Raw genomic sequence first — 12,528 nt, 5'->3', positions numbered from 1 at the left:
CCCTCGCTCCGCCGCGGTCCCAAGGAGGGCGCGGGCCCTGCCTCCAGCCGCGCCCGCGGCAGCAGCAGAGCCGACGCCCCCTGGTGACCCTGTGAGCGGGCGGCCCCACCCCGCTGCGCTCGCTGAGGCCACGCGCGGGAGGGGGCACGTGCGCAGGCTTTGCACGCAGTGAGAGGTCCGCCGGCCTCAGTGGTGACGGAAGGGCAGCCACGCTCCGCAGTCGGACAGCAGGCCGTGGCGACGGTGCAGCCAGCCAGCCTGGGGTCCCCACGCCGTGAGGAGCACGTGGGGGCTGCGGGGGCTGCGCGAGGGTCACGGGGCAGGGGAAACGGCCTGAGTGGCTCCTGCCCCTCGACCCCTGCCTCCGGCCCCGCCCCCCGAGCACCGTCCCCAGGAGGTCCTGCTCCCGGAGGCCCGTCCCCGAGGCCCCGCCCCCGGAGCACTACCCCCAGGAGGCCCCGCCCTGCAGGCCCCGCCCCCAGGCGGCCCCGCCCCGCTCTCCGCACCCAGCAATACCTACAAATATTTTTTGTTTTCATAGACGTCGTGCAGCTTAAGGACGTGGGGGTGCTCGATCAGCTTCAGGATCGCGATCTCCCGCTCCACCTGCGGGGCGCCGCCGTCACTGGGGGCTCCCCCGGGGGTCTCCCTGCCCCCAGCTGCGCCCGGTCCCTGCCCCCTGCCCCCCAGCTCTGCCCGGTCCCTGCCCGCCCACCCCGGGGTCCCCTTCCGTGAGCTCCCAGCTCCCCACCCGGGTATCCTGGAGCATCTTGAACTTCCTGCCCCCAACCCGGCCGCCAGCGGCAGGGCCCCCGCCTCCCCCCTCACCTTCATCAGCACAGACTCGCTGAGCTTCTCCCGGTTGACGATCTTGACGGCCACCTTCTGGCACGTGACACAGTGGACCCCCAGCTTCACCAGGCCTGGGGGGACAGCAGGCCTCAGAGCCTGTCCGGCCAGACCATGGCTCGCACCCTGCCCTCAGGGCCCCTCACTCAGCCCCTGCCCCGCCTGGCACATCCTGAGCCAGACCCCAGGAGCTCTCTGCCCCCACTCCTCAGGCACCAGCCAGAGGCTGCCCCGAGCAGTCCCTGCCCCACGCCACACGGCGTCCTCCAGCCTGGCCTCAGTCCGGCCTTCACTTCCTCGCCAGTGACGCCTAGAGTCCCTCCCCAGACCTCAGTGGGGAAGCCAGGGTGACACCCGGTCCCACACGGCACCCCCCCCCCCCAAGGCTGGGCCTCACCGACCCTGCACCACTACCCCTCACCCTCCTTCTGGCCTGAGGGACGCTGGGCACCAGCTCACCCGGGACACCGATGCAGGCGCAGGGCCCCTCCCCGGGCAGGGTGATGTCAGCGCACCTCTGCTGTCACCAGCATGCTGCAGGGACCCTCAGCCCTGCTCGCTGCCTCCCGGCCACGCGGGCACAGCCAGGCACCTGGCCCTACCACCCACCCTCCCCCGAAGATTCGCCGGCAGAGCCCCCGACAGCCTCTCTGCCTCCCGGGCCTGGTTCCTGGCCTCCTGGGCCCCACCTGGACATTCCCCGATGGGAACGGAGGTGACCACCACAGCTGGAGCCGCCTCCAGCACGTGGGAGCCCAGAGGCAGCCCCGGGGGAGACGCGGGGCTCCCAGCTCCGCAGCCTGTGCTCAGCCTGGGCGGACGCCCGTCTCTTTCACGCTCTGCACTGCTCTAACTGCGACCGCGACGCGGCTCGTGGCTCCGACCAGCTGGGTTTGCACTTGCCCCTTTGGATGCTGCTGTGGGGCAGCGCTCAGAAAACTGCGAAGCCCTTTGCTTGGGAAGCAAATCTCTTGCCACATCCAGGTTCCCCTAAGGGGCACGCGTCTCTTTATCTGACCATTGGGGTCATTTCGTGAGTGCTCACACCTTCCCAGCAGTTCGCGTCCTCCTCCCCACCCGCTGCCTCCTCCCCGCCACCCCCCTGCAGCCTCACCCATGGGCAGCGAGCTCGCAGGTGGCTGGGAGGTGATCCGTGCTCCCCAGAGGCAGGGGGGCCGGTCAAGGGCCAGGGACCAGGCCTGGTGGAAGCCCTGAGCCCTGAGCCTGCCCTTTGTCAGCTCAGGGAAGGACGGAGGCCCCGCAGGGGTGCCCGCTGAGCCCCAGCTCTCGCGGGGAAGGGCTGTGGCTCCTGGGGCTCTCACCAGCTGCCTTTGATCTGAGCCTGTGATTCAGGTCAGGAGACAGCAGAGCGAGCAGCAGTGTCTGCGATTCAGAGCCGAGACCCAGGGCCTCCACGCCTCCAGGACGGCCTCCAGTATGGCAACCGGGACTGGCACAGACCCCTCCCCCAGACAAGGTGGACAGGCCTCAAGGAGCCGCAGCCACAGTGGCTCGGCTGCTCCCGGGGACATGAGCCCCTCCGAGGCCCAGGGCAGACGTGGGACAAACTGCAGACACAACAGGGGAGGGTTCCTGGGGAGTCGCCAGCGGCCCTACCACCGAGCCTCACACCCCGCACGGGGGCCTGGCACACCAGTGCACACACACCCCTACACACGCGTCCTCAGGAGGCAGGACTCAGAGACACGTGGCCAATGAGAGAACGAGCTTCACCTCAATGTCAGCCTGGGGGGGCGACGCCGACGGCCCCATAAGTGGGGTGTGAGGTGGCTGCCGCCACCCCCCCACCCCGATAATCACAGCAGGCAGCCTGCTGACGGCACACAGGGGCCGGGAGGACGGAGAACCCAGCGGACAAGGCGCCTGGGACACGCCCCACGCAGGCGGGGAGCTGCTCTGGGCCCGGGGACCAGGGACACGTGGCCAGGGCACAGCGGGCTGCCCTGAGCCGTGTCCCAGAACTCTGGTGGCTTCCTCCTTGCCTTCATCTTCTCCCGCTTGTTGCCTCTGTCCCCAAAATTCCACTGTGCACGGATTCCTACACACCCTGCAAAGGCCAGCATGGAGGCGCCTCTGTCAGCTGGAGCTTCTGGGCCCCTGGGTATGCTGGTCTCCTGCAGCCCCAGGGCCCTCTGGGCGGCAGGTTTGGCTTTCAAGGAGCCCCACCACTTCCCTGGAGCCGGGGAGCAGAGCGCACCCTCGGGAGGGCCTGTGAGGGAAGCCCAGGGCCGCCCTAATTACCAGCCCTCCAACTGCTCAGGCTCATTTTCCAATTGTGACTTTATCTCTAATTATTGTCTTTACAGCAAATTCAGGCACACTCAAGAGAAGAAAAGTATACAGTGTCACAGATAATTGCTGGAGAAGCTGGCAGTCCTGCTCAGGCGGCGGGCGCCCGGGGCTGCAGGGAGCGCTCCTCAGCACCCCAGCAGGCACCCACATACGTGTATGGACATGGGCAACACCCCCCGCAGGCTTCCTGAGCACAGCCTGGGGAGTCCAGGGACCCAGGGGCCGCTGGCTGAGTGCAGACCCCCGCACCCAGGCCCAGGTGCTGACCACAGGACCCTTCCCTACCCAGGCGGCCCAGCCTACCGAGCAGCCCTGCCCTCCCCTCAGCCACTGGGCCCAAGAGCCTCGAGGCAGTCACAGGAGGCGGGGCAGTCTCCAGGCCAGGCTCAGCACCCTCTGCGGTAGGCGCCCGGCTCCCGCCCCCAGCTACTGAAGGAAGGACGGCAGAGCCTTGGGGACCTGGGAGCGGGGGGAGCAGGAGGGGGAGGCGTGCGGCTCAGGCTGCGGCCCTGGGGCCCCAGACCTGCAGGGAGAAAGCTGGAGGGCCTGAGGGGTCAGAGGCTGGGTGGGGTGGCCCTCACCCAGGCCCTCTGGTCATCCTTGACCTCCCTTTTCTTCTTGGTCATGGTGCTTCGGAAAAGATCCTTTTGGAGGGCTCAGCAACCCAGGGACCAGCTCAGAGAACAGGACAGAGTACAAGGGACCGCACCCAGGGGTGCGCTGCCTGGGGCTGGACGGAGGTCTGGACAGGCGCTGCTGCCGCACCTGAGACAGAGGGGACCTCTCACCCCGGGCCCAGTCCTGTGGCCCCGCAGGGAGTTGAAGTCAAAAGGGAGAGGGCGCAGCAGGACTGCCTGGGGACCCCCCTCCCTACAGACATGGCGGGGGACACTCCCCAGACTGTGCCCCAGCCTCCAGCACTGTTTCCCCCCTTCCCTGAGCAATGAGAGTCTGCAGGCCTGGCCGGACGGGAACCGGGCTTCCCTCGCCGAGTTCTCGAGATGCCCAGCTGAGGTGGGCTGCCCTGGGCCCCCAGCCCCCGCGGGCGGGCAGCACAGCTCAGCTCCCCAGGCAACTCTTCCCCGGTCCTGCGTGCTGAGCGAGGCCCCCCGGCCATCCACCTCCACTCCACCCGAGACCCCTGCTGTGGCTTCTGCCACGCGCCCCCCAAATGAGGGTGAAGGCTCATGAAAGGGTGGGAGTCAGCTTGTCTCGGGAGGCTCTGGGGGAGGGGGAGGGCCCCAGCGCCGAGTGGGCACTGTCAATCTGAGTCACTGTACGCAGGGAGGGCGCGGAGGAGGCGGAGGGCGCGGAGGCGGAGGCGGAGGCGGAGGGGGACTGGAACCCACTTCGCTGCAGCGCCGCCCCACAACCCCGGCCGCTGTCCGTGGTGCTGACAGAGCAGGGGCTGCGGACGCCCAGCGCGGTCTCTGACGACCCCAGGTCTTTGAGGGACGGGCCACACCCGCTCCTGCGAAGACCCCTCCGTGTGCCCACACCGGCCTCCCCGTGCTGGGGGCTCGGGCCCGGTGACCAGGCCGAGCGGGAGGGGGCACAGGACGCACCAGAGCCCAGCGCCAGGAACCCGGGGGCCCCTCCCTTCAGCCTTCCGCGGAGCCAGGAAGAGGGAAGGGCAGCCTGGACACCCCCCGCCCCCCCAGAGCCCCTCTCGGTGCCTCAGGAGACACCAGCGTCCAGCCGCTAACGCTCACCGGGCCACCTAAAGGTCACTGACCCTGGGGCAGGTGGCCGGCCCTCCCCATGACTGTCACTGCGCCACTGGACCATGTGGCCAGCTCCCCGGGGCCACAGGCACAGCTGACGGCGACCCAGTTTCCACCGCCTCTGCACACCTTGTCGGGGGGTGTGGGGGCCGCTGCTTTCCCGGGGTGGATGGAACGGACAGCCCGCCGCCCCTCCTGCGGGGCTCTCCCTGGATGAGGGCAGGGGATGCCGCTCCACACTGGCTCCTGGGGAGATGAGTCAGCACAGCTGGCCACCTTGAGCCGTCCCTGCCTCCCAGCTGGCTTCCCACGCCGGCACCGAGGAGCTTGGAGGACAGTGGGGGCAGGCACGGCTTGTTAACATAACTGAGAAGGGGCAGGACAGGGCTGAGTCCCCACTCTGGGAGGGGCCGCCTCTGGTGTACCGCTGAGAGCCTGCAGGCTGCCCGTGACCATCCCCGGGACCAGAGCTCCCCAGGCCCTGCACCCAAGGCCAGCCCAGTGGCTCCTCTGAGGAGGTCCTGCTGAGTGGGGGTCTCAGCTGCTCCTGCAGCTTCCCGGCTCTGCTCTGGCCACACACCCGCCCCCCACCTGAGTGCCAGCCCACGGACCCCAGCCCGCCCTCACCGGGGCTCACATGTGCCCTCTTGATGCAGAGAGGGTGGGTGGTTGTGGAGGCAGAACTCAGGAAGGAGCCCAGGTTCTCCATGAGCCCAAGGCCGGAGAGGAGCCTGTGCCACCCAGGGGGCAGCCAAAGGGGGGGGGCAGGACCAGGGCGGGCCTGAGGGGGCTCCCCAAGAAACTGCGTCCAAGGAGCAGCCCCTCCCCCAGCTCCCCAGGCTCCACCAGGCAGGAGTGATGAGGCAGGAGGTGCAGGCCCGGCTCGAGGAACCACACGTGTCTGCACCTGCCACCTCGGTACCCTGCTGTCCATTCACCTCAGCAGAATGCAGCCCCACAAGGACCCCTGGTGGCCCCCTGGGCAGTGTGGTCCTCCCCAGGGACCCCCGGTGGTCCCCCAGGGACCCCCGGTGACCCCCCCAGGGCAGTGTGGTCCTCCCCAGGGACCCCCGGTGACCCCCCCAGGGCAGTGTGGTCCTCCCCAGGGACCCTCTGGTGACCCCCAAGGCAGTGTGGTCCTTCCCAGGGACCCCTTGGTGACCCCCAGGGCAGTGTGGTCCTTCCCAGGCTGCACCAGGGCTGGTCTGTGTGGCCAGTGGGACATGGCAGAATGGACAGCCTCCTTTCTCCAAGGTCAGATGCTAACAAGAGCTCAGCTTCCTTTGGGATCCTGGGGGTCACTGCTCGAAGGAGCCTGCTGCCTTGTCTCAAGGCGATACCCCGTGGAGACACACTGACCCATCTCTTCCCCTGACACGGCCCCCTCCAGAGTCTGCCTGGGTGTGGGGGGTCCTGAGGGTGGGCAGGAGGCCACCCCACTGGTGTGAGGGTTCACCCCTTGTGCCCACCTGGCTCTCCTCCTACCCCCCACCCCCAGGTGTTGGCTGTGGGCGAGAAGCCGCAGCTCAGGCTTCCGGGAAGGGCACTGGCTCCTCGCTCTGCAGGATGAGTGCTCCGGGTGGCGGCTGAGCAGCCCTGCCCACGGGCAGGCATCCGCCTGGGGCCCCAAACCCAGGTGTGCAGGGGTGGAACGGAGGCCCACGTCCCGATACCTGGACCCCAGGCATGAGCCTGTTTGGGAACCTGGCCTTTGCAGAGGCACTTAAGCCACAGATTTCAGGAGGAATCGCCCTGTGTGTAGGACAAGTTGGCCTCAAGGCCAACGACAAGGCTCTCACAAAGAAAGGCAGACGGAGGCATGGGAGAAGGCCTCGCGGACATGGAGACAGGCTGCGGCGGTGCTTCCACAAGAGCCACAGGCCACCGGCAGCCGGGGCAAGGGGCCGGGCCCACCTCTCTCAGAAGGTCAGAGAGCCACCTGCAGACTTCCAACCCCCGGAGCTGAGAACAGACTCTTGTTGTAACGACCAGGCTTGCGGCAGGCGTGCGGCCCAGAGGGCTGTGCACGGGGCCGTTGGCTCACACGGCATCCACCCTGTCTCCTCTCATCACACCCTCCTGGTACATTTCAGAAGGCTTTCCCTTCATTCCAGAGGATGCTACGTAAGCACAGGCTTCCCTGGTGGCCCAGACAGTAAAGAATCCACCTGCAGTGCAGGAGACCCGAGTTGGATCCCTGGGTCGGAAAGTTCCCATGAAGAAGGGGATGGCCACCCACTCCAGTATCCTTGCGTGGAGGACTCCATGGACGGAGGAGCCTGGCGGGCTACAGCTCCTGGGGTCACAAAGAGTCTGACATGATGGAGTGGCTGACACTTTCACTCTTCTATGTAAGCGTCTTCCCGTCACTCACTGTTAGGTGGGCCCCTCCTCACGCCCACCCAAACGCAGCAGAGGCCTCATGCACTGGAAACAGGCAGTTCCCAAGAGTCCTCAGCACTCGTGGGGGCCTGAGATGTAAGGACAGGATTGGGAGGGGGTGGGGGTCTGCGCCTCCACGAGAGCCAACACCGGCAAGCCCAGCTCTCTTCCTCACCCTTCCTGCACCGGGCACAGCGCTGGGGAGGGCGCCTCATGGGCCGCAGACCCGGCCACCCTGCGCATGGCTGAGACCCCGGGGGCGGTGCCCTGGGCAGCGGTCGGGCCTGGATGCAGCCACCTGCTGCAGCCAACCACCACCTAGTCAGAACTAAGGCCCCTCCGTGTGTTCCACTGGAACCCTGACCCTTGCAACAGCCCCTCCCTTCCTCAGCAAGGGAAACAAGACCAGACCAGGCCTGCGCAGCCCCAAGGCCCGCTCGCTGCCACTGCCGGAGGGGTCAGGGCGAAGCTGCCCCACGGCCGGCCAGCCCCGAGGCGGGCCTCCCTGCCGCTCCCTCAGGACAGGCTTGGGGAGTCGCAGGTGTGCTGCGCAAACAGGCGGGGACAGAAGAGAGACGCTAGAGCGAATACCGGCCCTTCCCCGGGACTGCGGATGGGCGGGTTTCAGCACCACGGACAGGAGCCCGCCCAGGGAGGGAGCCAGAGCTCCGAGGCGCCCCCTCTTCTCTGGGCCAAGCAGGAGGCCTCCTGCACCACATCCCCGGCTGTGACCTCTAAGCCCAGACACCCCCGACACTAGCCCCAACCTCAGGAGAGGCCCGCCACTAGCTGGGCCTGGTGCCCGGATGCCGGGCCCCATCCGCACCCCCACAGAGCCTCCCACAGCCCGAAGAGCCCTCGGAGTCCAGGAGAACACTCTTCAGGAGCCCCCACCTTCTGGGGGGGGGCAGGGCCAGGACTGGGCTGGTGGGGGATGGGGCTCCAGGGCCCAGGGGGGTCCTGGGGGAGGGACCCTCCGTCACTGGGGGATCCTCTTGGCTCCCTCCAAGCCTGAGGGAGACTGCTGGGACAGGGCCCACGGTGCTCTGGGCTGGCGCAGAGGGAGCTGGGGGGTCGCACGGAAGCCAAGCCTCACCCCCACTTGCCGCTGTTCCCCCCACCTGCCGGCAGCTTTGCAGCCCGCTGCCCAGCACTCTCTCCGAGTGACTTCCCTTCGCACCTGCCCACCCCGGGGCCCATGCGCGGCTGGGGAAGTTCTGAGGCTGCGGGCCTCGCCTTCAGTAGACAGAGACTTGATGAATAAATGGAGAAAGGCCATGGAGCCCTGTCCCCCGCAGGCCAGCAGCGCGCGAGCTCCATCCGCGTCCCTGGCCGCGGCCCCAGTCAGTCCCTTGGCCTGGACTTGAGGCCGGGCCACGAGGACGTCTGGCGGCGCCCTGAACTGCCGCCCCCTCTTCTGAGATCCCTGGCAGAGTCCAGGACCGTCTCCCTGGAGGCTTCAAAGTCTGCTCCTCCAGGCGCAGCGCAGGGAGAGCGGAGAGCTGGACCTGGGGGCACCCCCACCGCCCCGGGCGCCCCGGATCCCAGCCCTGCGGGCGCCTGCCCAGGGGCTCACTTCAAACAGGCCGCCGCCTGCGCGCAGAGCCCGGGCGGACGCAGACCCGCGCGGAAGGGGCGGCTTCTTTGAAGTTGCCGCCACATCAAAGTGCACGCGCTCCCCTCATCCGTGCCCCGCCCGGTGCTTCCCGCGGCCCCTCCTTCCCCGCCCCCGGGCCAAGCTCCTGGTGCGCCGAGCGGCACCCCGGTTCCCTCGGGCTCTCCTCCGGGGGCCGAGCTCCCCAGCCTCCCCTCCCCCTCGGGTTGGTGGGGACGCCCTGGTGGGGATGCCCTCATCGCGCGCCCAGGCTTCGCGCGACATCCACCCCGGGGGCCCCCACGCTTCCGGGCTCCCCGCGACACCCTCACACCCCGCCCCGCGCTCCTCCAGGGCTGGGAATGAGGCCGCGACGGGAGGAATCGAGCCGGGGGCGCGCCGCACCGCGCGGCTCACGCTCAATATAGACTCTGCGGATTCCTTCGCCCACCAGCGCCAGGCAGGCGGAAGGGGGAGGGGGCGGCGCACGTCTCTTGGGAGACGACTGTTCACGCCCCGAAAGGAACCTCTCAAATTAAATTAATTAAGCCCTGAAATATTTCACACAGCACTGTAGCCGCCTCTGCAGGGCTCCCTGCCCACCCCCGCTACAGCACCCAAACACCAGAGGCGGCTGCCGGAAGCTCAGTGGGGCAGCCCTCGACCCAAGGGAGGAAGGAGATGGGGGTTTGCTCCCCACCAGCCCTCAGGAGCCCTGCCCGCCTCCGTGGCCATCCTGTGCCCCTTACGCGGCCCCCTTCCTGCTGGGACCTGAAGGCCCTCCCCAGCTGGGCCAGCGGTGGGCACAGAGCTGCAGGCAGGGCCACCCTCCTCTCCTGGGGGGCTTGCCTGCCCTCCCCCCAACCCCCCCAAGCTCCCGCTCAGCTCCGTGCCCAGTAGGAAGGTGCTGAGAGACACCACCAGCGGAAGCCCTGGGATGAAGGCTCAGTTGCCAGGACCAAGCGGAGGGCAGAGGGAGGGGCCGCAGTGACCCTGGGGACACAGACCCTCCTCCCCAAGAGCCGCTCAGCCCAGGCTCCCCAGGTCAAAGCTGAGATTGGGCAGGAGAGGTTGGGCACCTGCTGGGCGTGAAGGGGATGCCGACCACCCTGGCCTCTGGCTCAGCATCTGGGAGACCTGCCCCCACCACAGGCTGGCATGGGCTCTGGAGGCAGCCAGGAATAGGAGCACCCTCCGTGGCCAGGAGGTGCCCGGAGGCGTTTCCCAAGCAGGCCACACCGAGGCGCACGTGCAGAAGCAGCTCCAGTGATGACGATGATGAATCAGGAGAGGAAGCGGGAGGGGAGGACCGGCCCAGAGGACTCTGGCGGTCCAGGTGATGGCAGAGCAGAGCCCGGTGGGGCTCTGGGGCAGGGGGGCAGGATGCTGGCGGGACCTGGGAGGAGGTCAGCTAGGGGTCAGCACCAGGAGAGGCTGCCAGGGTCCTGCCAGCCAGACAGGTCCGGGTCCCTTGTGTTGGCCTCCTGCTGACCCCACCCCACAGATTATAAGGAGAGATTGAAAGGAGAGATCTCAAAACCAGGAACCTCTGGAAGGAGGAATGCAGGTGATGGGGGCAGGGCAGGGGCCGGGCCTGCCAGCCTCTGGGGTGGGGTGCCCGAGAGAGGCTGCAGGTGCCAGTGCCAGCTGGGCCCGGGATGGGGCTGCAGGAGCAGACGGGCACTCACCAAGGGTGCAGCCAGGGGGGCAGCCCAGGTCAGCATCCCCCCTCAGGCCGAGAGTGCAACACGGCCGGGGACACAGCCCAGGACCCCAGGGGCCAGGAGGCACCCGAACGGCCAGGCCCTGCCCTCAGCACGCCCCCACCAGACACCACACACTGAACTCGAGGCAGGAGACGCCCCGGGAGATGCCTAGGAAACCAAACATTCCTGAATCTCCCACAGGTGGTAAACAGCCAGGTGGTAAACAGACAGCTTTAAATTATTTTACTGTTTATTGCATTGATTTACCAGGACTTAATAAGTTGCTACACCTATAAAACAAGAAATCCCCCAAAAGGAAGAGAAAACAAGAGCTCTAAGATATAACAGTAAGAGAGAAAGAAACTGCTGAAATAAAGACTAAAAACATGAGAAATTGCCCAACCAGGCAGAGCAAAAAGGCAAAAAGAAAAAGTGAAACGGAAACAGATGATCAGCCCACGATGAGACCCAAAGGGAGTAGCCGAGTGTACAGAGTTAGTGCCCGGAGCAGAGGGTCCTGCCAGAGCAACAGGCCCTGGGTCCGCCCATCCACTGCCTCCAAGTGGACCCACATCCAGGCACAGCCTCTCAAAGGTGAGGTCACGGAAGCTTGCTTCATTCATTCAGTCATTCACTTGACAAGTACACACTGGGCTTCTCCAGGGACAGGCATTCAAACCAACGACAAAAAAAGAGGTGTCCACACCGTGGGGCTTTACACCCTCGAGACACCTGGCTAGAGGTGGACAGAAAGTCACTGAAGTGGCCACCCAGTCCTGGGCCAGGGAAAGCCCTACCACCCTCCATGCCTGACGGGGGGAAAGGTGAGCCTTCCTGGGGGACCCCACTGATCTGAATAAATGACGCCTGGTGGACAATAAAGATGATGGCATACACAAAGAAGCAGCAAAAGGGACCTAGACCTCCAGAGAAAAAACAGCCAACGAAGCAGGCTGCAGCTGACCGAAGTGGCAGGATTTTCTGAAAAGGACTTTGCAATAATATTACAAAATATCTTTTTAATTAGAGGAAAAGATGCACAAAAAGAATTCATTGAATGGATCACACAGCAGAAGAAAGGACCAGTGAAATCTAAGACAGGTCAACGTAGAACATCCAGGCTGAAGTACAGAGGGCAAAAGAATGAAAACAGTTTGGCCCTTGGGGCTCCCTATGAGGGTCTCCCCAGCAGTCCCTGGTCGAAGACTTTGAGGACAACAGCTCTAGAGCCACCTCTAAAGAAATAATAAAAGAGGGGTGGCTAAAACACTACAAGAGGAAAGGAAGTGGAATAATTTTAAAAAATACCTGCTTGACACCAAAAAAGGCAGGAAAGGAGGACAACTGTACAGAGAGCAGATGAGACAGAAAACAGAAAGACGGCAGACATAAGCCAAAGCGTGTCAGTAATGACACAACATGTAAATGAGCTAAACGCTCAGACTGAAAGACACTCAGACGGGAAAGGGAAACCCAGGCTGAAAGTGAGGGGAGGATAAAGATGCTCCAGGCAGGCCCTGAGCACCCGGGGCAGCAGCAGCTCGCCTGGGGTGACCGTCCGCCAGCAGAGGAGGGCCGAGCTGACGGGGGCCCTCCAGCTCCCAGCCTGGCGGGATCAGAGGGTCCGGAGGCGCGGGGCGGCGAGGAGGGAACGAAAGGGCAAACGCGGGGTTTCACCAGTGAAGGAGGCTGTCCGCCTGGGCCCCACGCTGCGGACGGGGCAGGTCTGCCGAGTGACCGCAGACTCGCACCGCAAGGGTCGGGCAGCCGGGTCAAGGAGCAGAGGGGAAAGACTGGCTTCAGGGAGAGTAACACCTTCGAGGGGCTCTGATGCAAAGAAAAAGGCAGGAGAGTCAGACGGGCGCCTGGTCCCATTAGCACTCGAGGTCCAGAGCTCACAGGGGAGCCTGAGTGTGCAGAGGGGGCACCTCCCAGGCCGCCTCTCCTGGGAAGTCACCTG

General features: G+C 65.9%; 1 protein-coding gene across 21 annotated transcripts in view; it reads right to left on the bottom strand.

Moving 5' to 3' along the window:
* BRSK2 (BR serine/threonine kinase 2) overlaps positions 1–12,528 on the bottom strand; it is a 48,674-nt gene that overhangs the window by 19,268 nt on the left and 16,878 nt on the right. For 19 of the 21 annotated variants that reach the window (XR_006266473.1, XR_006266476.1, XR_006266477.1 and 16 more), the window contains exons 2-3: positions 829–923; positions 521–606 (exon numbers count right to left, since the gene is read on the bottom strand). Coding sequence is in view for 16 of the 21 variants with exons in the window: in XM_043452508.1 (XP_043308443.1) it covers positions 521–606; positions 829–923 (181 nt within the window). In the remaining 5 variants the exon portion in view is untranslated. Of the gene's footprint in view, positions 1–516; positions 607–828; positions 949–12,528 lie in introns of those variants that run through there. The other 2 variants (XM_043452503.1, XM_043452514.1) reach the window with 2 other exon arrangements.

The sequence above is a fragment of the Cervus canadensis genome, chromosome 29 (genome assembly GCF_019320065.1).
Source record: "Cervus canadensis isolate Bull #8, Minnesota chromosome 29, ASM1932006v1, whole genome shotgun sequence".
Classification (NCBI taxonomy): domain Eukaryota; kingdom Metazoa; phylum Chordata; class Mammalia; order Artiodactyla; family Cervidae; genus Cervus; species Cervus canadensis.
The sequence above is the reverse complement of the archived record's forward strand: the minus strand, read 5'-3'. Positions and strand labels throughout refer to the sequence as shown.